Source organism: Ciconia boyciana, chromosome 20 (genome assembly GCF_034638445.1).
Source record: "Ciconia boyciana chromosome 20, ASM3463844v1, whole genome shotgun sequence".
NCBI classification, from domain to species: domain Eukaryota; kingdom Metazoa; phylum Chordata; class Aves; order Ciconiiformes; family Ciconiidae; genus Ciconia; species Ciconia boyciana.
This window is the reverse complement of record NC_132953.1, coordinates 5,044,941-5,072,346: the sequence shown is the minus strand read 5'-3', so window position 1 is coordinate 5,072,346 and position 27,406 is coordinate 5,044,941. Positions and strand designations below refer to the sequence as shown.

The following is a 27,406-nucleotide window of genomic DNA, read 5'->3' as shown; positions in this document are numbered from 1 at the left end:
GGCATCTTACTTGAGGTGGCGGTTTCCCAAGGATGAGGACTTCTGTGGAAAAAACTTCTTATAGTAGTGCAATTTTGATGCATGCCACGGGCAGAAGACAGATGATATACACCTATTCTGCCTGCCAGGAAAGGGGCTTGAATACATGTGGCATTGGGAGGAGAGAACATTATCTTCATTACCACAGGCTGGGAAGAACTCCAGTAATACAAGGGTTGAGGTTATATTGAAAAATGTACTGTAGTTTTGCTATAGCGTTGAAAGCCTAAACTGATGTCTTCCCTGTATGGCAGTGACCGAGATTGATTAGAGATGGTACCAGGCCTCTGTGAAGTAATGAGGGAAGGAAGCCACTGCTTTTGTGATGAGCCTTTCCTATATATAATTGCAAATGGAGAGGGGATGTGTTGTCTGAATGATAGATCTTGGCATTTCTTGTCTTGTATTTAATTACTGGAAAGTGAAGTAATAGACGTTTATGTGATGAATAGATGTTACACGTTCAGGTAATTATAGTCTTAATAAAAATGACAAATGTAGTTATTGTGCTGTTTAATTTTAGGATGCTGAGAGTAATCCACTGTGTCGCCGGTTGCAGCTGAAGGATATCATTCCCACAGAGATGCAGAGGTTGACTAAGTACCCCCTTCTGCTGGATAACATTGCGAAGTACACAGGTAAAGCCTTTCCACTAAGGTTTGTGCATGCATCTCAGCAGGTTTTTTAGGCAAATGTGGCTTCAAAGCATGTGTTGAAGAACAGTTCGATTTTATGGGTCAGTATCTGTTTTCACTGAGACCTCACTGCTGCCTTCCACGCAGGAGGGAAGGTTAAAAAAAAATTAATAATAATTTAAAAAAAAAATCCAATCTTTGTGTCTAAATTAAATTCATTTTCCTTCGTAGAAAAAAAGAAAAGGAAATTCAATGTGAAATAAGTGAATGACAGTCTGCATTGGGTTATAGTGTATGTAGAGTGCAATATAATCATTTAAATGTAGTTTTAAAAAGTTAGGGGAGGGGAATGCTAAAGTTTTGAAGACAAACCAAACCACGCTGCTTATGAAAGTTACTGGCAAAACAATTTGATTTGCTATTAGTTTTTGAAGAAGGAAACCAGGAATTCCTGACCGTCTCCTCTCCACCCTCCAGTTCCTAGCCTGTTTCTTTGTTTTACACTGACTTTTATTGTTAATAACAGTTTTTAATGATTATGACAACAAAATGGACATGAAGAAAATATTTTCTTTGCACACTTACATTTCTGATTGTATAAAAGTATGTGATAATGTCAGTACCTGGATTTACATTCAGAAGAAAAAGAAACAGGAAAAAGTGTGGGTATCGTGTAACTCATCCTTATTACATGCTCTTAGCAACCAAAACTTTAGGAACTTACTGAGAGGCAAGTTGCATTTATGCTATTGTTTTGAATAGTCATTAGCATGCCTATTCTTTCTGTAATTTTCTAGATATATTTAACTCCTTTCTACAATCTTGAAGAAGGAAATAACTAGAAAGAATTCAGTCACTGAAGATGATACTCTATTTGTTTCAATACATTGATTTTCAATAATAAATATGCTCTGATAAACATATTTTTTCTTGAATTCAAAACATTAAGATGGCTAAATCAAACTATTAAGAGAAAACACATTTAAGTGGAATTCCAATTTCCATGTAGATGCATTTGAGAGAGAAAAAGAATAAGATCTTCAATAACAGAAATCCCTAATCATCCATTACTAACATAAAAATGTGAAGAATGAAGAATCGAATAATAAACTATCAAGTTAAGCCATTGCTTAAACAAGCTTGGATAGACATAGGGCATACTTCTGAGCAAGGATGAAAAAAAGGAAAGTATTATAGAATCCAAGCAAAAATCATGTAGTGTTAAGGCTTGTGGCAAATCAACATGTTTCTTTAAGAAGAGAACAAAAAGCAGATAATACAAAACAAATTGATTTTTGTAAGGTCTAGGTTTCCTTGTTATTGACCAAGGGTGTGTTTTTGTTGGTGGGGTTTTTTGGTTTTGTTTTTTGGTTTGTTTTTTTTGTTTTTTTTTTTTTAAATCAATCCTCAGTACTATTTGTTCAAAATTCCCAATATCTGGGGAAAAATGTACAGTCAGAGTGCAATCTGACCTACACCCCTAAAGTCTGACATAAAAACAAGCTTCATATAAAAAGCTTGAATGTTATCAATATATTGTCAGCTAAGAATTTGAAGGAGATTGAACTTGGAAAGAAATACTTTCCTACACAGTAAACACCAACAGAATCTTAATCTTCCTCATCTGTTGAATCTCTAAAGCACTACAGAACATTTTCATGTTCTTACAGAGGGTGGAGTTTAGCTAGGATGTGTTACCCTGAAAGATATTTCCAGCATAACAGGTGAAAATATGATTAATAATACCACTAAATGCCTTTTCAGGTCTACTAGCAGATACCTGCTGCAGTGTAATTTCATTACTCATTAAAAATATACTGCATTTACAAGTTCACTCTAATCATAATTAGGAAAGCATGTGATACTCCATTATTCTTGATATACTTGTTTATTTGCCTGTTAACTAAATTCTTAATGTGGCTTGTGGTAGTGAGAATTGATGGGGTTCACCTGTGTCTATCTGCGCATAATCAAGTGACATTGGCTAGAAAGATAACTCTTGTTTGCTCTTGCTGTAATAAAAGACCGGTTTTTATAATCAGGCTGCATGAATGTAGCCAGAGATACTTTTTTCCTAAGCTGTTAAAATAAATACAGCCTATCTGGATGGAAAAAGTTATGTAGTAACACATTTTTTCGATATTTTGCATTATGTTTCTTTGTCTGTTTCTCTCTCTTCCAAAATAAATAAATAAAAAGGATTGTGAGAAATGCAGAAGCCAATAGTCAGTTGCCGAATCCTGGGACTTTGGCTAGCTGGCTGTGTGTGATCTTAAATATCTACCCCGAGACTCTCTCTGTACCACGGTGGAGTCTTACTAAACTTTTTAGATTTCTTAATACTTCTCAGATTGATGTTTGTGGAACAAATGGTTGTCACAAGCCCCTCAAAAGGGAGTGTAACAAGTGCTGTGCTGTGTACGGTGCATCGGAGGCCGATGTCTGGTGCAGGGCAGAATGACTTCTGTCCTGTCACAAATCTACTTTTGTCATTTCACCTTTGAAATGAAGTGCTTTTGTTGATAAGCTATCCTGAGAATTTAAGTTCTCTTTCTCCAATTTGAGGTCAGCAAACTGTACTAGATTTCTGACTTTTTGAACCTTTATTGGAAAGCATTATTACATTTCCTTTTTCTCTTGCAGAGCTGCCTGAAGAGAAAGAGAAAGTGAAGAAAGCAGCAGATCATTGTCGTCAGGTCCTTAACCACGTGAACCAGGCTGTCAAAGAGTCTGAGAACAAGCAGGTAGGAGGTGAACAGAGTGAGCATCAAGAGTTGGGGAGAAGAGAGCTGAAGGGCAGAAAGCTGTTTAAGACACCTAGAGTCTCCATACTAGTGACTTTATATTGTGCTTAAAGATGTTTTTGCGGCACAAGTATTCCTGTAAGAGGAGGAATCCCGGGCATTTGGGAATATGTGGAAGTATTCATGACTGCCTGCACTCTGACGCTAGTGAGTTTTGCTAATCAAAGTGACCATCTTCATTGCATTTTCTGCAGCATTTGGAAGATTATCAGCGTCGTCTCGACCTGTCCTACTTGAAGCAGTCTGAGGATCCCATGATGGATGAGTTCAGGGTGAGTGACAACATTGAAGCAATCTCTGTGTAAATGATGATTGCAACCCTGTTGTTCAGTTTGTGGCTCTTTCTACTACAGTCTTCTGATGACAATCAAATGGTCTTTGGAGATAAATATTTCTATACAAAAATTAAAACCATTAGTCTCAGAAATCTGAGTTTTGCTACCTTCCTGAAGATCTCTCTGGATGTAACAACTTGGTTTTGCACATAGAAATGTTGATGAAGCTTGTGAGTTCTGTGAAACAAATATTAATGATCTGCAAGCTAATGCACTTCTGTATCACATGAGAGAGAGCCGGTGGATGATAAACCTTATTATGGATATATATCTCACATGATCACGTGTCTTAGGTGTGCTGTTGGAACTGGGGAGGCCTCAGAGAGACAAAAGTTGACTTTAAAAGAAGAGCTTGTACACAGGCTGATTTGTGTAGGAGATCCACAGGTATAGCCAAATAAAGTCTTAAGTCCAGCGCTAAAAGTACTGTGTTTCAGGGCACTGTAAATTCTTGCAGTTACGTTAGTGAAGCTGGTTACTTGCTGTCAACATCCTTGGAGCAGGACTAACTTTATGAAATGTTCGTGTTTCAAGTGAATGATGAGCACCAATAGGCACTTGCAACTTGAAACAAATCTTTTCTTTTTCTTTCACCTATGTTCCAAAGAGGTAGCTTCTACAAAAGGACTCCTCTCCCTTCACTTCTGCACCTTTTCCTCATGATTTGGTACTTTATTCCCAGTTCTTAATTTTTGCCACTGTCTTATTCCTGTGTCTTGTATAGATTCTCTGTTTATTTATCAGTCCCCTATCTTCTCCAAAGTTAGTGTGCATCCAAAGAAATTTTTATATGAAGACTCCTCTATAAAACTGTGGCATGTATCCTTCCACAAATAAACTTGCAAGCTTTTAGTTAGGAAATGAAGAACTCGCTGGCAGTTATGAAATCTTGCTGTCATTGATTGTAGACTCTGTGACTTGGAAGGAATGACTTGTGAAAATTGTCACTTCTACTTGCCTGCAGATCTAAATGTCACAAGCACTGAAGTGACTGAAGAATTCATTGACATTATAAAGTCCATCAGATCAGTGGAATAATTTTTATATCAATATATCATTTGTAGACACGATTGACTTGCAAATCAAGTGTTGAAGCATTAACCAGTTGTAACACTAGAACTGCAGACTTTATATGGGATATTGGAAAAACTCCTCCTAGAAATCAGACGACATCCTAATGCCTTAGTAGCTTGACTATAGTACGAAAATTGTCTACCCTGTGACTCCAGCATCTGCAGAAGAGCAGTGAATGAGGAAGAGTGATAACAAACATCTCTCACAAGATTTTGGTTTACAAGCATACCCTATTCCTGCTCCACGTTTCTTTTTCCAGACTGGGTTTTAGCTGCTTGTCTCCGAACTGGAGTGCCTGTTCTAGCCTTTGCTCTGACATTCCCATACTTTACCATTACTTGCTTCCACAGAAATTTCATAGCGCTACTATTTTTCTTTCCCCTGGTGACAGAACTTGGATCTAACGAAGAGAAAAATGCTTCATGAAGGACCTTTAATTTGGAAGGTTAATCGTGACAAAACTATTGGTGAGTCCTGTTCCATCAACTGACTTAAATTTGGGTTTGTGTGTGTTTGCTGAGAAGGAGAGAAAGAGAAAGCGTTTCTGCAGTTTCCAATTATGATTTACTGCACCTATAATAGTGCCTGTGTGTTTCTCAGAGCTGATTAAATTATTCTTGTCAGTTCTGAAATGTGCTGGAGTGTCATTAAGGCCATGCAGGGACACAGCAGTCAGTCATGAGATGATCCAATTCCATCTGTAGCTTTCTGCTGTAGTTTTGATGAGGAAGATTTGCAAGCTTTGCCTAGAATGGCATAGCACTGATTACTGCCTCTGCATGAGTAATCAAAAATGCAGCCTTTTTCTTTCTGCAGGGGTGTCATATAAAACTATGAATCTTTAACTCATTCTGGGTTCTTTTGCACTCTGTGCAGATCTCTATACTCTGCTTCTGGAGGACATTCTGGTGCTGTTGCAGAAACAAGATGATAAACTGGTACTGAAGTGTCACAGTAAAATCTTGGCATCGACAGCTGATAGTAAACACACCTTCAGTCCTATCATCAAATTGAACACCGTTCTGGTTCGTCAGGTGGCAACAGGTCAGTGTAACCAATTGAGAAAGCAGAAGAGGAAGCCAAAAATGAAGATTAGATCAGTTGAGGATAGATGTTTTTGTCTAGAGTTCCAGAGTAGAACATGGGAAAATGCGTAGGCTTAATTTTTGGTTGTCCAACATCTTGCTTTGTATGTATGAGCTGTTTAACTTCTTTGCATCAGTAATAGGCATGGCTTGAGTTTTAAATAGACTTCTAAATTAAAGTACTGTGATTGTATTAGATGAAAGGTACTCTAGAAATTATTAGGAGGGAAAAGAAGAGAAATAAGTCTGCTTCAAAATGGTTTGGGCGGTAATGGCTCTTTTCTTTCAGGACTAATAGACAAATTTCCTGGATAGGAAAGATCGATGTTTGTATATTATCATGTTGGAGGGTTATCTCATGAACTCTTCTTTCATTTGTTCTGGGGTTGGGGTTATGCCCAGTTTTAGGAATTTTCAGAAAGCTATGTGGGACAAGACATCTAGTTAAATTCTTTCCTCCCTGTGTTGCTTCAGATAACAAAGCTTTCTTCGTCATCTCCATGTCAGAAAATGGCGCTCATATTTATGAACTGGTGGCACAGACCGTTTCAGAAAAGAATGTGTAAGTAATTGGTTCAGCTCCACCTGCTGCTTGATTTGTTGTACTTGTGAGATCTTTTACATCTGCTTGCCTGTAGTAACTGTGCAGGTGTCCATGAATTACCTGAGTTCCTTCTCTAAGCTTAGCTGAAAACATAGCTATGTTGGCCTAACTAGGAAGTATCCAAGGATAGCTTCTCCCAACTTACAAAAAATAGGGGGAGGGTGTATACACATATGTTAGTGAGCATGTGTGTGTATGTGTGTATATATAGGCACACATATGTATTAAAAAAAAACAAAACCAACACCCCATACATATACTCAGTGCTTCTGTTATTGTTGCTTGCTGTCTGGCTCACTCCAACGCCCTTTCTGACCTCAAAAATGCTTTTCTTCACCCTTGCGATTCTGGTCTTATGTGACTGACTGCCAGATAACTAACTGAAATAATCCTGCAACTTCATGCAGAACCAGTTAGCCTTGCAGACTTTGATACTAGCATCATAAACACCCCAACGTGTGAATTTGATTCCCTAGCTGAACACTTTTTTCCCTCTTTGGTAGAAATGTTTTTCTTCTAAAGTATAAGCAGGGCATAGACTTACTTGTATGATACATAGCAACTGTTCTAGTGTGTCACATATGAAACTCTTCAGTAATATGTGAAATGTTACTTAATGCTTTTGTATATATTTATATATAAAATAACTGCCTCGCCTGACAACTCCTGCTAAGGTCCTGTCATGCATTTCCTTCTGCTGAAGAGTATCCTGGTGAGGTGAGCATTATGCTGCGGTGCTTCACTTGTGGCTGCAAGGTATTATGAGGAATTGAATGTAACAGAATTAAAAAAAAAAAAAAAAAAAAAGAAGAAAAGAAAAAGGTATTTCTGTTGATAAGGAAAGCAGTAATAATATTAGCTGGATTTAAGAGGTGTTAAATAGAGAAGTATTCATTATGCTTCACATCTTGCATGCTTTTATTTGATGTTTCTACTGCAGATGGCAGGACCTCATAGCTCAGATGGCAGGGACTGTAAAAATGGGGAGTACCAGAAGAGTGATTCCATTACCACAGTCAGGACCAGGCGAGTAAGTAAAAGTTGCTGGAGGAAGAAGGGCTGTTTTTTCTTTTTCCGGTACCCCTTCTTCTCCTCAAAGATTGCCAGACAAAGCATGGATTCTTATGCAGCGACTCAGATATATGTGACTAAAAGAATGTGTTCGTTCTTTCCTCCCTGCAGAGAAGAGCGTGAAGAAGAGGAGCAGCAGAAGCTCAAAGAGCAGCATGACATTCCTGCCAGTAGTCTACAAAGTCCAGGTAAAACAGTGGTCCAGGTAAATGGTATCAGTAGATTTGCTACTGATGTGCCAAGGAGTGCAAATGTGCCAAGCCATGTTCCTTGTGGCTGGGGGATCTTTTGGTAGCTTTGATGTTTTTCTGGAAAGGAATTATTTCTTTACAAGTCATATAGGGTGATACTGAACCTCTTGGAAACATACCTCTCCCTGTTTCCATCTGTCTTATAAATTGATGGGAAAGATTCTTTTTTCCCCTGGAAAGAATTGGCCTTATACAGTTCTTGAGCATGGGCTTGGTAATTTTTAGTGTTTTCAGATATTTCTGTGTGAAGCAGAATTTTCTGCAGTTTATCATCATATTTGACATAGTTGTTTAACCTGGCTGTATGTTTTCTGTTTACTAGATAAAGATTTGGGCCTTGAATCTCCCTTAATACTGAATGCTCAGTCTTCTTCGCCCATCATGCCTGAAAAGTCCAAGGTAGAAAGTCTTCTTGTGTCAGAAAGACAGTTTGATAAAGTGCAGCAGGCAGACCTGACACTTAAAGATTCTTCTGCATGCTATGAACACACAGCCACCAGTTTACCTTCAGTATCAGAAGGGCAGTGGGCATTGGATGCATTAAGAAACTGTAAGTATCTGTGGGCAGTGTCTGGTGGGTTGTGATTTGAAGATGGAAATTGTTAGGTCAACCATCTAAATCAATGAGTTAAAATCTAAAGCCCATTTCTATTACATATCAATTCTCTCTGTGCTGTAGATCACAGCATAGCAAGACAAAATGGATCTGTCAGCAAGGAATTCTAAGTTCTGAATTAATATACTGGCCCTTTCTTTGGCTTTAGGCATCTCATTGTTTTTCTGTGGCTTTCCCGTGTATAAAATGATGGTGGTAATGAATTGTTACTTACTGTCCATGAAGTGCTTTCACGACAAAATTATATTGCAGAACTTTGTGCAGTGCTGTAAAGTGCCATCACTAGCCAGCAGTTTTTTAAAAGACAATGCAGTTAGCCTGTGGACTTATTTTCATAGCACTGGAGCAGAATAGGAGAGGTTGCATGAGTTGCAGAATATGATTTTGTGTATTTTTTTGTAAAATCCTGCAAACAAGATTGGATATATGGGAGCTTGACAAAGTCTAGGTTCAGATTTTCTGAGGACTTAAGAGGTGGTTGGATATAATTAGATCAACACTTGTGTGTGTTGAAAAGAAACTTTCCTGATGGACAGATTATTCTGTAAAATTGTTTATAGAAGGTTTTTAATCACTTCTTCTGTTCTCCAGTACACCCCCTTTCAGAAGAAGAATGCAGGGCTATGCAACCTACTCGATCAGATCTAGCAGTCCAATTCCTAAATATAACTTCCTAAAATTTGAATGAATTCATTAATCCATATATCTCTTCTTGGCAACTCTGAAAGGGACACAAAGTCCCTCAATTGTAGTTGGAGGAAATAGTCTGTATTGCTTCTGTGTGGGTCATTTGCTTTTACCAAAATGGAGAGCATTCATATCCTTGGCCTGAATTCCCTCTTCCATCTCTCTGTACAAGTAATGACAGTTCTCTGCAATCTAATAGTTTATCTTGGATCTTTTGATCCATTTATGCTTCTCCTTCTTACAGGATTCAAAGTCCTTTTCTAATTCTGAATGCTGTACAAATGTTCTTGGCACTTGTTTTCAGAGACCAGTGAAAAGATAATCTTAGTCTCAGGGTGTGTAAAGATAGTACTAGTGACCCAGCATCTCATGACTATTCAGACTTAAAAGAGCAGCCCTCTAACAGCAGCAGTGGGTCACTCACATTTTGACAAGAGCCTTCCACGTTGATGAGTGACTGTTCTGTTGTATGAAATCATAGCTTATCTTGGGTGTTACATGAGCATTATATGGTGAGAATGAACAGTGTTCTTATGCTCTTGACAGTATATTTTTGTTTTGAACAATGTGTCCTTATTATGAAGTGTTTGGTTGGGATAATTTGAGAGCTAAAGGAATGTGGGTTGAAGTTCAAACAAGCATAAATTTGCATGAAATTGTAGGGAAAATGTGTCTTCAGTTTTTTTTGATCTGTCATTTCAAAGTTGAGTGGAATATTCTCAATATATGCTTGTTTCTCAGGTGGGAATCCCCTATTATGGCCATAGTTTTTAGTTCATTTGAGGGCATGGGTAAAACCCGGGTGCTCACCTGCACTCCAGCTTGCTTGCTGGATAATTTCAGTAGATGATTTCTCTGTTTTTCTCTAAGCAGGATGGAACTTGTACTGACATATTTGCTTTCACTTGTAAGGTAAAATGTGGAGTAAGGCTTCAGACCTTATATGTTTATTTTTATCCCTGTTTTTCCTACCAAGAGCAATGAGAGAGCTGGCTGCTATGAGAGAGACCTTTTTGAAAGGGTGGCCTTTATGTCTAGGTTAATCACTGTTTAGGGAGGTGATGGTCTGTGAAGCCTTGTGAACGTTATCTCTACTTGCAGTGGGCTTGCTGAAACAATTGTTGGTACAGCAGCTTGGCTTTTCTGAGAAGGGGACCCTTGAAGACCGGCAGCGCTTTCCCAGGTTTAGGACCGTTTCTCAAGAAGCCCAAACGGAGAGTGGAAGTGAGCCTGGACTACAACACTCTGACAATAACAAATTTCACCAGCCTGGAACAGACAGAACACTTCCGAGAACCGGAACTAATGAATCTGCAGCTAGTTATGGCCTCCGGACTTCAGCTGAATCGCCAGCTTCAGGGGATGCCATGCAGCTGATAGTGAGAGACCCCAGATCAAGTAGTAACTCAGCAATAGACCACATGAGTATGAATCTGGAGATCTCAACCACAGAGCTGGAAGGCGTGGGTGCTGATGAAAGTGGGGAGCATTTTTTTGATGCTCGAGAAGCTCACAGTGATGAAAATCCATCTGAAAGTGAACTAATGGGAAGGAAGGAGGAAGAGGATGTGCAAATACGGATCTCAGGTGAGCATATTTCATTCACTCATTGCATGATAGTCTGTCTAGATTCAGTATTAGAGACTTGAGTTCAGTTTTAAACTGAAGGTACTAAAGAAAATCACAGTATGTTTTCCTCTCTTGCTTAAATGGTATAGGACATTTAAAGTTAACTCTCAGTCCTTGGCAGTCATTTGAGGCCGGAAAAAGGCTGTGCAAACATGTACCTAATGAATTTTCTATTTTATGAAAGGAGAAGCTGAAATACTGTGGGGTTAATACACTGTGACAGACTGTAATTACAGAGGCACGGGCACAATGCAAGCTCTTGATTGCAGTTGCCACTGGACCACTTTATCTCTCAACTGACTGTTGGGACCTGTAGGGAAAACATTTTCCCTGAAGGCAAAGCACTTCCTTAGTCTGTACGCACAGAGCCCCCATGACTTGTGCTATTTTGTAGATACTGTGTTGGCTTCTCCTGATCAAGCTTCAGAAAAGAAACTTACAGTTTAGCTTTGCACTGTTAATTGTTTCCTGCAACCTTACCTCGATCTGAAGCTCTTAAAAGCTTATTATTTTTGTTATTTCTATTATTAGTAGTACATACGGTATATTTGGTAGTTACCTGAGCAGCATCTCAAAGTATATCTATTCTAGCCTTCAAGAAGGTCGTAGAGCTGTTAACTCAGCAGAAAACTAACTCTAATACAGCAGCTGTGAGCACTTTCATGGGACTTTGCGCACTTTGTGTTTGGAAAGTCCTGTGATTTTGATCAGTGGACATGGTGACACTGCACTAAATTTAGCACACAAGTTGAGGTTTATCTCATGTGCATGTTGTAGTAGAAGTAGCTACTAGTAGGTAGATTCTATATGACTATTAGTCTTGAAATCTCTTATCCGTAAATATGCTTTTATTTAAAAATTGGATCCTGTCAATGTGAGTAAGGCAATTTGTGTCTGAATGCTGCCTTCCAACTACATATTGAAAATAATTTTTCTTTCCCTGAATTACTGAGACATTTTAAATTATTAAAACTGCACCAACAACTCGAAACATCTAATTTATTTGTCACCTTCTACCCTGTTTACTTTCTTAACTGTGCAGGGACATACAAATAAGATTGACCTGTTTTTAGTCAATTCTGACTCCACGTGCTAGCTTTGCTGTAATACTGTAGAGAAATTATTTAATATAATCCTATTGCTAGGTGTAGGTTGTGAAAGCATTTCTATCTATAATTGCTTTATCTTTTAACATATCATCAGCAAGCTAAATTTTAAAGCTAACCCATCTAAAAGCATCCTCAGTACCATAGCTAGTTAGTGGAGGTTAGAAATCTAGCAGTCTAATTTGCCGGGTACCATTAGTGTAAGTGCAGGATTTTCAGACATTATAATAGAAGCACAGATTTTGGAAAAACAGGAAGGTAGGCGATTAGCTCATCTAATCATGTAATTCTCAAACTGCAGTCCAAAAACTAGCCATGATCTCTGAAGCCCAATTCAGAACTAAACTAGTCTGGTCTGATATAATCACTATTCTGTGTAGTGCTCATAAATGCTTTTTCTTATCCATTTTAAAATGTCTCAGGAGATGGGCCTCTCACCACTTATCTTTCTTAAAGTCTGCTTAAACTGTCTACAGTTCAGTGGTTCTTGGTGATTATTGAGCTGGAGGTGTTAGTAAAAAGCTGTTCTCTTAACAGGAAATTATTTGATCCTTGATGGATATGGAACAGTGCAGGAGAGCTCCACAGATGAGGAGGTATCATCTCTAGTTCTCCAGTGCACTGCAGGTGGCCGTACCTCTTTGGACTCTGCACAGCAGCAGCCACTTTCCCCACGGGACACCCAGTCAGATGGAGGAAGCTCCCCGTTTGCTGAGGAGATGATGGCCTCACGCTGGGGGGGAGTGGAAGAGTCCTGCTCGTTTGTAGCAAGCCCTCGCTTCTCTATAGAGTCACGTGTGCAGATGATGCAGTATATTCAGAAGATAGAGGATGACCTTGAAAAGTTAAAGGTATACTATGTTTCTATTTGCAGTATCAGTGTCTTCATATTCCTTTGGTTTTGTTTTAGAAAAGAGCTTGAAAATAATTTTGAGGGGGAAGAAAGGCAGCCGTGCCTCTTGTGTCTTTGGTTCTTATCTCTGGAAGCTTTTTGAAGCAGAAACTTGATGCTGTTTTGCTTGCATTAAGTTGTGGGTTACAAGAAGCAAATAGTTCTGCTAGAGCTAGTGGGTATGTATGTTGCTTTGATTTGAATTTGGAGAGATTCCTGAGGGATAGGACAAAGCTGATGCAAGTCTGCAACAGTGGAGTTTTGAAGGGGGCACTGACCTAAGGAATATGAATTCCTGACATAAAAAGACTTATCAAATCTGTTGCATACTGCTGCTAATGTCAAATGAAGGTGCTAAGCTGCAGAAGACCAATAACAACGTTTTTAGCCTCACTATATTCAAAATGATTTTGTGTGTGTGATGGGGATTCTCTATACATAATAGCCTTTGCTGTAGAAGGTTTATAGCACCTTGATGTATGAGACATACTAATGTGTTAAGTCAGTAGCCAGCCTGTAATTTAACTGAAATTGGAAAAGAAAGTGGAATATTGCATGCAAATGGAAGGCCTGATAAAGGAGTTGAGATCCATTGTGGGTCACTGTAGCAACATGGGTGATTCCAGTCCACTCGCATGCAGTGAAACCTCTCTTCCCATTTGGAGCCCTCTTTGTTCACTTAGTAAATAGAGAAAGAGCCACTTGAGTTTTGGGGGGTTTTTTTGTTTTTGTTTTTTAGGAGGTTGAGGAAGACTACACCATTCTCCGACGCCAAGGGCTGGCTGGATCAGCCTCCACGGGAGAGCACTCAGGTATGTAACCAGACTGTAACTAGTAGCATATACCACATTGGCTTCAGACATTAAACAAAGAGCACAAAGTCAATTATTAATGTTTGACACGCACAAAAAAAAGGTTTCACCTACTTCAGCAGCTCTCACAGGGCTGAGACCATGCTGATTCCAAGAAAGGTCAGTTGAATCCATTGAGACTCACATGTGCAGAGGAGTTTGTTCCTTCCTCTGAAAAGGTTGTTTGCAAGCTGTCTCACCCCTACCTGCCAAAGACCTGCATCTCGGGATGTACAACTTCCCTTTCAAAGAAGGCTAGATTGATGTAAAGTCCCAAAGGAACACTTCTGAACATGTGAAATGATTACAATCTGTCTTCTCTTTCTCTGGGGTGTCTCTGATGCTGTGTAAAGTGGTTGCCATGGGTCCCTTTAGGCCTTGGGCATCCTAGAGACGTAATTGCTGGAATTACTAACAAAGGTCTTAAGGTTAAATGGGTGTGCTGTCTCTCACATAACATGCTTTCTCTGCTAGTACTAGTGTTCAGAAATGTTAGACATTCATCTGTCATTGCACCCCCCTCTCTCACCACCTTTTTTTTTTTCTTTTTCTCCCTCCCCCCCCCCCCCCCCCCCCCTTTCAGACAAAAGCTAGTCATGTTTTCAGGAGTGGCTGAAGATTGGATGAAGAGTATCAGGACACAGCACCCGCTGTCTTCCTTGTGGACTCTGAGACAAGAGGGTTTGCACCATCCAAACGTGAACCATACTCTATGGGCATGGGGTGCTTTCCCTGTGGGGCATCTGCACTATCTTGTCAGTGAGGGAGTCTATTCTATTCTGCTCCTCTCCTTGCTACCAGAAATTCATTTTTCAGAACAGAAAAACCAAACCAAATGTACAGAGCTTTGGGTGTAGGATATAAAAATGTATTTAGACATTTAAAAAAAAAAATCAATGTATTTATTTGACTTCATTCCGTGTATCAAAAGCACATTTTAATTTTTTAATCTGCCTTTTTTGTTCTATTTTAATTGGGTAGTGACAGTTCTAGCCCTCTGCATATAGTACACCCTGCCTGCCACTGCTCCTGAACCAAAAGTCAGGTCTGAGGGGAGAGGGTGTGCCTATGTGCAAGTGTATCTTTACTTCACTGGACTGGACTCTGCACTCCCTGCTGGCAATCAAACTGCCATGCGAAGAGCTACTTATGAAGGTGTTAGGATGACTTGTGGCTGGAACTATCTGTATTCAACAATTGCATGGGAACTGCTCATGTCACCACGTGTAACACGAATTTTCCATGCACTAAATAGCCAGGCACTTGAGATGGGCAAATTTTCTTTTTCCCCTCTCCCATTAGGGGTCTCCTTTGTTGACATGCAAGATTAGACTGGGAGAGGAGAAAGATAGGTTTAATTTTTTTCTTGACTTTGTTGGCTTTGATCATTGTCTCCTTTGTAAAGTGATAAAAATACTTTGACCTGCAGCACTTTTGTAACTCTTCTCTGGATCAAAAAGAAAAAATGCAAACCCAGAAGTGTTTCAAAGATGTGGGGCAGATCTGCCCCTGATTCACTACTGAATGAATAAGGGCTGCCATTTGAGTTAGCCACAGGTACTGCTGATTATAGGGCCAGTAAGTTTTAGTACCTGAAAGTATGTCTTGCTGAGGGCTTGGGGTGGTTTTGGGGGTTTTGTTGGGGGGTGGGGTTGGGCTGGTTTTTGGTTTTGTGGGTTTTTTTTTTACACTGATTTGTGCCAATGTGTTCTCACTGAAACAGAGATGTGCAAAACAAAGAAGGCTGAAACAGCTCTTTAGTACTTCCTTAGGCCTGTTCTAATGGGTTTTGCTGTTGGAATTCCTTCCAGTCTGGGAACAAGATGGTAACTATCAGGCTACCAGCAGAGCTAACGCTGGTCAGCCTAAGCTGGCTGTGCCTCTGCTCTGAAGTTGGTCCTAGGACAGGCGCTTCCTGCTTGGCATAGGGTGGTTCAAGCTGTCCCCGGTGTCACAGACACAGTGAATACAACTGCTAGTGGAAAGTGTGTAAGGCAGTCTTTTTTGCACCCTCTTCCTAAGTTTTAAACTATTTAATGAACCCAAACTGAACAGCATGCCAAACCTGTAAATCCCATTAACGTGTCAGAACTGCTATAGCATTGTTTGCATCACTGCGTGCATCATGAAGTGCTGAGAATCTGTATTTGGTCAGCATAAAGATCATACTCCCTGCTCCTTTAAGACAAACATTTTCTCTTTAGCTACTGGCAAGAAATCAGATCTGTCCTTTGTCTGCTCACATAGGAAAAAACAGTTCTTGTTCTTCAGATTAGAAATATGCAAGGGATAAGTTCATGTAAAGATTGACAGAGGTTGAGCGGGGATGATTTTGGGCCTGATGTTAAAGTTGGAGGCATGAGCCCTTATAGAGTAGGGAGGAGTTTCTCTTGTTTTAAGAGCCAATTGCACGAAGTATCATTTTTCACCAGCAGAGCATTACACTGCCAACACAAACCAAAGTGTTCTCTTTCAGGCTGGCAGGAGCTTCCTCTCCCTTGGGACCCACTAAGGCCTGTCCTGTTGCACCTGTATTACTGTAATACTGTCAGTATTAGCCGAGCACTTCCATTCTTAGTGGGTGGGATCTCCCCTCCTCACCTTCAGCCATACGGTTCCTTCTGTTATAAACATCTAGAATTCTTCTGATAAGCCCCAAAACTAGAATGCTGCCTCATGCTGATGTGACATCTTTTACCTGATCCTGCCAGAAAGAGGACTGGGCTATAGCCAGCCTTGGTGTTTAAGGCCCTTTTCCCCTTAAATAAAAGGACCCTTGTTCTCTCCCCAACTCCCCTTCATCAGTTGGCATGATGCTTGCCTGGGCCTACACACTCCAGAAACAGGAGCAGTTATTATGACCTTAGCTGTCTAAAAGCTTTCCATCAGGCTTCCATGGTTGATTGAAAATTACCACTGAACGCTATCAGAGAGAGCTTAGTCTGGCATTTCAAGAGTATGCTGGAAGACCAGCAAAGATGGGACCTCTGAAGGCCTGGTTGCTTAATTCTCTTTCCTTGTGACTGAAGACAAAATCCTTGGTTCTCTGGTTTTCTCCAAGTTGCATGAATTTCGAGGTTCATGGTGAGCAACATACTGCATGAGAAGCGTATAGCTGTTCGGATGGGCCCTGGGGGAGCAGTCCGCCCATGCTGCCTCTGACTTTTTCACCTTTGCATAAGCATTTTGTAGCATCATCCTCCACTACATTGTTTCATCTCTAAGAGATGTAGCAGCAGTGAAAAAGCTGGGAATGCTGAATGTTGATGTTGCCATGTCATCCTTACATTTCTGCCTCCAGACCTGCTGGAGTGGAATTTTCCCCACCATCCCCTAATGCTACCTTGGACATAATCCACTGGGAAGTCAGGTGCAGTTCTGTCCCTGTCACCCTGCAAGAAGTAAAAGGGGAAACATCCACACTTTGTGCCAGGCTAATGTTGATGGCAGGAGAAGCCTTTGTGCTAGATGAAATGGACAGTCTTCAGAGCAGGAGACTGCAGAGAGCTTTAAGGAATGTTAGAGACGACCAACCCATTTGAACCCAGTTTTATGGGCAGTATAAATAACACACTGTGCTCTGTCCTGTTTGTTTTTTGTTTCAGCTGGCCATCTTATGCTACATTGATCATCCTCACAAATAGGGCATTACTCCTCCAGAAAAAGAATGGTGGGGTCAGGTGTTTGTTATCTTCTGAGAGCGGTAACCTGGAATAATGGGGGATTCCTTTTTCCTCTCTAGCACATCTGCTGTATGGCAGACCTCAGGCCGTGTCTCGCTGTGTGGAAGGAGCTGGAACTCAAATGCATTATTCAGGATTCTCACTTGGTTTTTTTCCCCTTTAAGCCATAAGATCACCCTCTTTAAAATTCCAGTTTCCAGTGTAAGGAAGCATTTTCATTTGCCCCTGGTTGGTGATCGATTGATTGTACATTTCCTTATTCAGACTAGATAGCAGAGCAGGACAACATTCTCTAGTTTGTTTGCCCCGGCCCCTCCTCCTCAATGGTTTGTGGTGGGTGTTTTTTTTTTTTTCTTCCCCAAATACAGGATGAGCAAAGGTTTCTTATCTTGAGAACAAAGGTGTAGTATAGCAACCATTCTTTCATATCCTTCTGAGAAGTGATTTCTCTTCTGCTGTTACGGGATATAGTTCAGGGACAAGCAAAAAAGTCAGATGGGTGCTTTCTGGAAAGGGGAGTTTCCTTCTCCTGTAGAAGCGTAGAAGAACAAATGCTAAGCTGGTGTTTGATCACTCTGATTTCTTGAACACACCTTGTCTGTAGGGAGGGGAGATTTCTTTGACATCCTATAGGTGGGATCAGAAAGAATGATGAAGAATGTAAACCTTAAGACCTGAGAAGTCTAGATGGTTTTGGTCAGCTTTCAGACAGCACTATGCCTATTTCCAGTGTTTTCATAAAACTTAGATATTCTCATTTACAGCTACTGTCCCTGTTATTAGAAGAGGGGTCTGATGCTTCAGCGGGTGACCCTTGATTATAATCTCAGTGCTTGATGGTATCTGGTATTGTTTTCTCCCTCCATTCCCCAAAGAAATCCCTTAATTCCCTCCTCTCCCCCAAAGGTGCCAACTGACAAGCAGATGTACTGCAAAAGGGATACTGCAGCCAAAACACTGCTGTTTTATTTTGAATTAAGTCTTGTGGAGCTCTCTTCATACTAGAATATTTTTATTTTCTTTGTACAACATACAATCATGTACTCTTAACAGAGATTTACTTTAAAGAGAAGAAAAAAATCTGGAAGTATTCTTTAAAAAATACACAAAAATCTTTATTAATAATCTTGTATTTTTACTGATCATGTTTGAATGTCTAAAAAGACTTTATTGTTCTAATTATCCAGATGTATGTTTGTAAAATAGCTCTTTTATGACTTAGCTGATAAGGTTGTATGTTTCTGGAATTAAATATTGGTCACTTAAAAAAAATCTGTTTTCAGGATCTGGGAAATAGAAAATTTAAGCGTTTCAAATATCATTAAATAAGCTTAAAGGAAATAAGTTTTGTCTGCTGGATTTTTTGGGGGTTGTTTTGCTTTAATTGCCTGGAGCGTTTGGCAGGACAAACTGTCTTGATCGGCAAAGGAAGCTTTCATCTGCTACAAATGACCTTTCAGAATCTGTTGTTGCTGTTGCAAATGTGGGACCTCCAATTCTCCCAGTTAACACAATTCTTATTGATCAGTCACTCTTCCTTGAGGAGAGAGCAAGAGCCTCCTGCCAGCAGCTGTGGAGATGCCCTCCTGTGCCGAGCTCTCCTGTGGGCGCTGCCTGTGCCCAGCTGACTGGCAAAGTGAGCAAAAATGCTGCTTTCGTTGTCTGGTCGAGGGAAAAGGATCCTGTAGTTCCGACGACTGACTGGTTCCCCTCCTGCTGTGCTGTCTCCTGCTAGTTTCAGAGGAAATGTTTTGGCCACTTGAACAACTTCGGTTGATGAGTTCACTCTAACCATCCGTATCTCATCCCCATCCTAACCTTGTGAATAAACAGTGCAAGAAATGGATGTTTCTGGACTTGGCAGTTTCTGCTTAAAGAGCTTCTTGTAGCAGTGTATTTCATTCTGTGTGTCTTCTCCAAAGGTCTGTGCCCTTTAAAAAACAAAACAAAACACGGGGGGGGGGAGGGGGAACCTATTGAATCTCAAAAGATTTTAATAAAGTCTTAAAAATTCTGACATTGAAGGCACCGTACTCAGACTTTCACAGATGCTTAAGTACCTTGACCAAACTTCTGCTGGTCAGAATGAGTTAGTGCATATCTAGTCTTTTTCTAAAGTCAAATGTGCCTCCTGAAAGAGTTGATGTTCCAGATCAGTAAGTAATCAATGCTTCTGTGCCCATCACATTCTAGACTTGTACTTCTTTGCTTTGTGTTGGTCTCAACAACGGTCTTATATGAAGGCTATAATCTAACAGGGTGTCTGCATATGGTATATAATATAATGAGTATCGTGCTAAACCAGGGCAAAAGAAAGCTCACAAAATAAAACAACAGCAGAAGAGTGCTTGTTTGGGAGCGGCCTTTTAAAGGGTGGTGGTGTTTGGTTGCTTGCCAAATGCAATCTTTATTGAATGCCATCTTTATTGTACAGGGAAGAATGTCCCTATGTCTTCCCTTTAAGTGTTGACCAGTAAGGAGGAATTAGCACAAAACATCAACTAGAAGAAAACAAACAAATCTGCCGCTTGATCTAAGCTGAGAATGATACTTCAGGATGTTCCCCAAGGTAAGTGATGCCTTGGTTGTGTCTTGCACAGCTTGTACTACACGTGTGGCCATTCTGTTTGTTTTTGCAATTGCAAGATGTGATTTGGAAGTGGAACATTGCCCTTTGTAGTGAATTTCCTACTTGGGTGCAACAACTGGCTATTGCGTTCACTGGAATGCTTTTTGTTCGCTGATATTTCGCTCTTTGTGTCACTAACAGCAATTTAGTGAACACTTTAAAAATCCAACATAGCTGTCACCATTAATGCTCTGGCTCATCTGATCATCTTTGACAATTAAATCTAAGCAGTGACTTTTGCTTTCTATTTCAAGTCAGTTTTGTATTCCCATGCTCCAGCACTTTACCTGCTGTAGGGGTTGCTTTTAGGTTTCTAGCGCTAATTTTAAATCCAGCCAGAACCATTATCCAATGAAATTAACTAAGTTGGTTTTATTAACTTACAAGCTTATTCTTATTTTTAAAACGGAATCTCTTTTGACAGTTAGGAACTGTCAGTATGTAGCCTTTCAACGTGATTCTAAGCTTGCAAATTATTATCGTTTAAGTCTTGCTGGACTAATTTTTCCCCCGAAGCATAACTGCAAGCATTTGCTGTTCAACTAAAAGGCTGCAGCTTTATATCAAATGTTAGCCGGAGTCCATTGGGCTTAAACGATAGTTTGCTTGTGTTCTGTAAAGTGAATCTTCTTCCTTATATGTCTTTTTTAGTTTTAAACTTTATACCTTTGAAGAAGTTTGGTTTCTTCCAGCAAGTTCTTTTTGAGACTGCCTTCTCTGGAGTGTTCACAAAGACAGTGCGTATGTGTGAAGTGATGTGTGCAGCAGAACAAGACACTTGTTTTTCCTCTCTAGACTGCTCTGTTTTACCAAGTTAGAGTTTCTAGAAGATGAAACTTCACCCTTGTGCTTGGCAGCCCTTGCCTCCCCTTTACAAGATGTGGGATAGAGTGCCTATGGGGCCAGTCACATAACAGAAGCTATATTATACTCCTTTGTGTATCAGTGCAGGGGAGCACTTAAGGCTTTTCATTTCCATTCTTTTGCTGGATATCTTCCCTTCACTAGGATCAAATAGAAATTTGAAAGAGAAGTGAAATTGAAACTTGCTGTTGAGGGAACTTGCAAATTTTTTAATAGGGAACATCTGTGCTAAGAGTTTTGTGCCAAGGCCTCTGTTTTGTTGTATTATCTACAGAGGATGCTTTACATGAATCCCTATTGTTTAGTGATATTCCTATCTTTAGCTTTTGACTTCCCTGGAAAGTGATGCACTACCATTTCTGATAGACAAGCTGATAAAAATAAATGAATAAAAAACAAGCACCAAAGCAGAAAATAAACAAAATTAGGTATATTTCTAAATGTTTAGAGTCCTCTCCCCCCACCCTCCCCCCCAGTATGTATGAGAAGCTCCTTGAGAGATTACTGTATTATAATTGGTAATCTGAGCTATATTATGCTTTCCTAATGATGCTGTTTGTGTTTTGCCTATTTAAATGTTATTTTATATATTCTCTTTACAGTGCTGCTGTAAATAAATGATTCAAAATAAACAGCTCAGATTTTGCTTTGTGTCTTGAACTCGATGATCTTAAAGGTCTTTTCTAACCTAAAGGTTTCTATGATTCTCCTGCAGCCTATGCCCTTGAATGCCAGCTAGGGAGGGGAGAGAACTGTACGGCATCTTTTAGGGCTCTTTCACATCCACAATCGTGGAATTAATCTCTCCTTGCTGCCTGCCATAGATAGGGAAGGAAGACACAGGAGAGGATTCTAAGAATCTTATTTCAGATGGGTTTGTGTCATTTCTGGGTTATGTAGTTTAAAGTATTGCGGTCATGCAGCATAGCTCCCAGAAACCTTGGTGTGTTTGGTAATGCTCGTCCGTGAATATCTCTTACGTGGTAATGCCTGACAGTTCTGGCTGGGACTGAGAACTTCACTGTGCTACAAACTTTACAAAACCAATTTCTGGGCCAGAGAGCTTGGAGTCTAAGTGAAGTTGCAGTGTGTTTTGGAATCCTGAGATGTAACAGTGCTAACTTTGCAATGCATCTCCTGTGCCACTCACCTCCCGGTCTTTTTTGTGAAGCGTCTCTCCTAGTCTTTACCTAGGTGTAGGAGTATTCACCTAGAGGTATTTGCCACTGTTGCTTGCACACCCGGTGATTCCAGGGTCTTTTTGAGCAATTAGGATGGCAGTTCTGTCCACCCACCACCAGCCCCCCAAAAGGCAAAACCCGACTATTTATTCCATTTTGTTCCAGGAAACATCTTTTGGCAAGGGTGGCCTTTGTATTTGCTGAAGACTGGCTATAAATTACCCTTTCTTTTTATCAACTAGTCAATGGATTTTAGATTATTGTTATTGTTTTTCTTCTTCCAAAGTATTTATGAAGGTTGGCATAAAATGGAAGTTGTCCAGTCCCTGGCATGTATTCTTTGCTGCTTAAGTTTGATTATCGTGAGGGCAGGTTTATTAACAGAGAAACGGACCCAGGCAGGGCACAGCTCACAAAAAATGAAAGCTTGGATGTGTTTACTTTAAGTGTGATCCAGCATTTAGATAGTAAGCACATGAGTGTAATGCTACAGTATGGGATTGATACGTAGTGTGTGTCTGTGTTAAGGTGTTGGCTTAAAAGATCTTCAAAAGTTTTTAGACACCTGTGATTTAAAAAGGAGAGTCAGGACTGCTTCTGAAGGAGAGGCTTAGGCAGCCAAATGTTTTTGATTCAACTTTCAGCTCTACACTGGAAATCTCGGAGCAGTGCTGCCCAGAAAGCATGAGATGCGACAAAGTAGGAAAACATGGCTGCTACTGTGCCAGGGACTTCAGAGCCATTCTGAAGAGTTGGAAGCGTTGCAAATTGGTTTCCAGCCCCATTAACTGACGACCACTTATTGGAAAATAGTTCTGGGAGAAGTGTGTTCCTTGCTTGAGATGACTGTGCAGATTCCTCCTGCATTTCTCCATATTGCAAACCAAAACACAGACAGGGCTCCCTTCTTCAGTCAGTGAGCATCTATTTCTCCCCTTCTTCCTCACCAGATGGGAGTTTACAGCTTGTGCTGGTTTTGGCTGGGATAGAGTTAATTTTCTTCACGGTAGCTGGTATGGGGCTATAGTTTGGATTTGTGCTGAACACAGTATTGATCACACAGGGATGTTTTAGTTATTGCTGAGCAGTGCTGACGCACAGCCACGGCCTTTGCTGCTCCTCACCCCACCCCACCAGTGAGATGGGCTGGGGGGCACAAGAAGCTGGGAGGGGACACGGCTGGGACAGCTGACCCCAACTGACCAAAGGGACATTCCACACCGCATGGCGTCATGCTCAGCATATAGAGCTGGGGAAGAAGAAGGAAGGGAGGGACATTCGGAGTGATGGCGTTTGTCTTCCCAAGTCACCATTACGCATGACAGAGCCCTGCTTTCCTGGAGATGGCTGAACCCCTGCCTGCCCATGGGAAGGGGTGAAGGAATTCCTTGCTTTGCTTTGCTTGTGCATGGCGCTTGCTTTACCTGTTAAACTGTCTTTATCTCAACCCACAAGTTTTCTCACTTTTACTCCCCGATTCACTCCCCCATCCCACTGGGGGGGAGCGAGCAGCTGGGTGGGGCTTGGTTGCTGGCTGGGGTTAAACCACGACACAGCTGCAAATCATCAGTTGGGCTTTTGGCAGAATAAAATGCCCAAAATATCTCTGCTGCTTTCTTGCACCAGTTTGTTTGTTTCCAGATGTCTGCAGCTTATTCAGTGTGAAGTATTTTCCCTGCTCAATATTTTAACCTTCTTGTTGATATTTACTCAGTGCTGCTGAATAAACTGTATTAAGTGGAGCTCCATGGATGGGAGAGTAAATCTACATTTCTATCAGCCCTCTGGAGGTTTTGCAATAATTCATATTATCTGAGGTTATTGTTATACTAGGATATTAATGAGCACATCTTCCTTCCTCCTGTCTCTTGAAGCTTCAATTCAGATCCCACTTCTGGTACTAAAACAACATCTCAGTTCTGAATTAGCATGGAAAGGAGAAAGCTTTGTGTTGGCCTCTTGTCAGCTCCAGTTTGAAAGAACACTTTCTCTTTAGTTTTATAAAGATGTATTTGATACAACTCCATCTGTTTCCCTTTGACCTTTGTGATGAGAAGGAGATTAAACACTTCTCTGTGGGTCTTCACTACATTTTAAAATCCTGCTGGAGGTTTCCACTCCTAATTCTACTCTCTCCTTTTGAATCTCTGAAGTCTCATTAGACAGCACAGAGCAGAACAGATGCCCTCCCTTTTCTCTAGCAGTTCTGGTGTTGGTTTACTATTCAACACAAGAACTTGATTATAGAACTGCCTGCTCTATGTTCTGCTCTGCATGCCCTTTACCTAGTATTGCAACTCCAAATACTGACTTTTTTTAGTCTTTTTTTTTTTTTTGGTAACTTCTGTCCTGGAAGAAACAGGTTCACAATGTTTTGAAAGCCCCTCTGACCCATTCATCATCATCATTTTAGTGGATGCATGCAGCAGAAGTCAAATAGCCTCAATTGTATCTTATATTGAACTCATCTTTTTTCCTCTGCAATTTCTTTATTCCACTATAATAAAACTACCCCTGTCACTGCTGAGCTATTGCTCATCTGTCTCTCTCTATAACGTGAGCTCTGCATCTGGTCTGGAGTTGGCAAAAAGAAAATGCTTATATGAGGTAGGACAGTACCAGTCCACCTTATGAAAAAAAAAAAAACCAACACCCCAAAAAGTATTTCTTCCATGCTGCCAATGCTGTTGCAAGTAGCAGCTGCAGCCCACCTGGAATGGCAGTGACCGTGGATGTCCCCTGTCAGTCACATACATAGGAGAGCTCATAGTAGCTTAGCCAGGATTAGCAAAGGAGCAGGGAAAGACTCTAGTCTTGGCTTCTCTTTCTTCTCAGTAAACCCAGTCCTCCGATGGCACATGTTCCTGCACCAAGGTCCGCATCAGAGGCATGTGCTGGGGTGGCTGCCTTGCTCCAGCTGCTCCTCTGGGACTCTGCTCTGCACTTGAAATATGCTTAAGGGACTTGGGGGTTGGATTCTCAGCAGATCTAAATCTTTCTGTTCAGGTGACCATGCTGATGCACACCATCCTAGGCCTGAGCCTTTGTCTTCTCTGCTTTACTTTCTTAACTCTCCGTAGAAGTATTAGTGCTGGAAAATATCGTGCATTGTGCCAATGAGAAAAATCAGAATGGGATACTCAGAGCTCAACTCAGAAAAGCATTCGCTGGCTCAAGAGAGCTTGGTACACGGACTGGCCAACCCTGGGAGACAAGTGAGTCCGGGGCATCTACAGTTCCTTCGGAAACCGGAGAGATAAAAGGTGGCTCTGCACCTCTGAACACCATTTCCCTGAAGACCAGAGGCTTTATAAATTGGTGGAGGGTTAAGGGCGGACTAATTTGCCCCCCAGTGAGTGACAGCCAGAGCAGAGACTTCAGGGCTGGAGTTCCCTGAATCCATCGCAAAGATGGGGAAGGCGCAATGCTCTTCCTGGGTTCGGAGGGTGAGTCAGTCGATGTCAGAGCCCGGAGCAGCTAAACCAGCGTCTCCTCCTCTCCAGGCTGTGTCCTTAGTCCTTGGACCAGCCTGCTGATGAGATTTCTGAAGTCAGTTTCATTCTTCATTACTCCCTTTTCTTAATTATTTCTCACCTGAAAGTCTTAATCTTTTGCTTTCACCACATTTCAAAGAGAGGTGGGGTTTGTGGTGGTGGTTTTTGTTGTTGTTGTTGGGGTTTTTTTGCCTTGCTTTTCAAATGACTGCTTTTATTTTTCTTTGGTGTGTGAACGGAATGCATACAGGAGAAAACATCCTTTGATGGCAGTAATTACAAGGAAGAGAACATCAAAAACCAAGGAAAACTAAGATGCAAGTAAAGATAAACCCTTTGCAAATAATCAGTCCAATATTTATTATTGTCTGAAGAGGATAGATCTCCTTGTGAAAACACAGGGCAGTGACTAAAGGTGGTCTGGGTTTAGTTCTGAGATGTGCTACGCAACCTGTGTGATCTCACTGAAATCACGTCATTGCTCCGGCCCTCTGTTTCCCATCTCTAAAAGGGCAAAGCACCGCGCATGCTTTTTTGAACCTTCTTTAAATGCTCTGATCTTCCAGGATTGTCTCCCTGTGTGTACAGCACCTGAGAGGGTATGTAATCAATCTCTTTTGGAAATGTTAGGCACTAACTATATATATATATATGTGTATATTTATGAGATTAAATGGTAGTTGATGGAATGGGTTGCTTTCAAAATCAGGGATAAGCAGAAGTGTAAGGATGAAGGCTGTTAACGGGTAAGATATGGCCTAGAAAGGACCTGAGACCGAGTGACCCAGCTGTTGGTTGGAGCCTAACAGTGGTAGCCAGGAATTTCAGTGACCGGGGGTATAGCACTGCATTTCAAGCGAAAACGATCACTGTGATCGTAGAAGTAGCTGGTCCAAGGTTAGTAATGCCAGTGTGGTAGCAGGGCCTCCACATCTCCGGGAAACAGGCCTGTAAGGCCAGTCATCTCTCACCTGGAGTGCCTGGGAAATCTGCATGCCTGGCTGCGAGCAACAAACCAACGAAACGCCAGTGGTAGCCTCCACGTTTCTCATTTCATATAGCCTGGGTCCTGCCACCACGCGTGCACCTCTTGCATTTTACTGCCGTGAGCGACCTGGCAGGGGCACATCCTCACCCAGGGGAAAGCTTTGGACCTTTGTGTGCGTTGGGGGGAGGGAGTTACACAACACAGGGTGTGGACCAGCCTCTTCAGCTGGGATTACTAGTTATGCCCCCAAATTTTGCATCAGGATCGCAGATGCCATTTCTGACTTTAGCTCTTTTAAATTCACACACATTTTCTTTTGCATAAAAAAGAAAGCAAACAAACTGTTCCACAAAATGTTCCTTATTTATCTAACTCATCCTACTAACTTCTTTGAGCCATCTAAATATATATATATAATTAGATGGGCTTTTTTATGTAACTACCACAAGATACTTACTCCGCTAACCGGTTCCTTCAAAGCTGTTCTTATCTATAAAATTATCTAATTTGGGCATGTTCTATTACCAATAGAAAGTTGTTAGGAACCTTGAAGAAAAAATCTGGCACATATAAAATAGATTTATTTTTTATATTTCACTCAAATGAGAAATATTGCCTTTTGCAATGTCTTTTATCCCCAGAAATCTCTCAGTACTTCATGCATTTGACTGACTCTTTTTTACAGTGGTACTGTTATTTACTCTTCTGCTGAAATATAGCCACCTATGAAGATAAATGTAGCAGTAGTTTAAATGATTCACGACTCAACTTCACGTCAATTTGAGATCAGAGCCCCTCTTAGTGCAACTGAGAGGGAAAAGATAATTTAATTGCTTAGATATATAATATGCCATGAGGTAAGCAGTGCGATTACTGACGGTGGCTATT

At 40.8% G+C, this 27,406-nt stretch overlaps 1 protein-coding gene across 4 annotated transcripts in view; it reads left to right on the top strand.

Moving 5' to 3' along the window:
* ARHGEF12 (Rho guanine nucleotide exchange factor 12) overlaps positions 1–18,721 on the top strand; it is an 81,646-nt gene extending 62,925 nt beyond the window's left edge. For 2 of the 4 annotated variants that reach the window (XM_072884824.1, XM_072884822.1), the window contains 13 exons: positions 563–677; positions 3,318–3,418; positions 3,673–3,750; positions 5,279–5,354; positions 5,764–5,931; positions 6,447–6,534; positions 7,517–7,606; positions 7,759–7,835; positions 8,221–8,448; positions 10,303–10,788; positions 12,474–12,787; positions 13,568–13,640; positions 14,263–18,721. In XM_072884824.1, the coding sequence (XP_072740925.1) occupies positions 563–677; positions 3,318–3,418; positions 3,673–3,750; positions 5,279–5,354; positions 5,764–5,931; positions 6,447–6,534; positions 7,517–7,606; positions 7,759–7,835; positions 8,221–8,448; positions 10,303–10,788; positions 12,474–12,787; positions 13,568–13,640; positions 14,263–14,273 (1,905 nt within the window). In that variant the 3' untranslated portion in view covers positions 14,274–18,721. The remainder of the gene's footprint in view (positions 1–562; positions 678–3,317; positions 3,419–3,672; positions 3,751–5,278; positions 5,355–5,763; positions 5,932–6,446; positions 6,535–7,516; positions 7,607–7,758; positions 7,836–8,220; positions 8,449–10,302; positions 10,789–12,473; positions 12,788–13,567; positions 13,641–14,262) is intronic. The other 2 variants (XM_072884825.1, XM_072884823.1) reach the window with 1 other exon arrangement.
* The last annotated feature ends 8,685 nt before the right edge of the window (positions 18,722–27,406 follow it).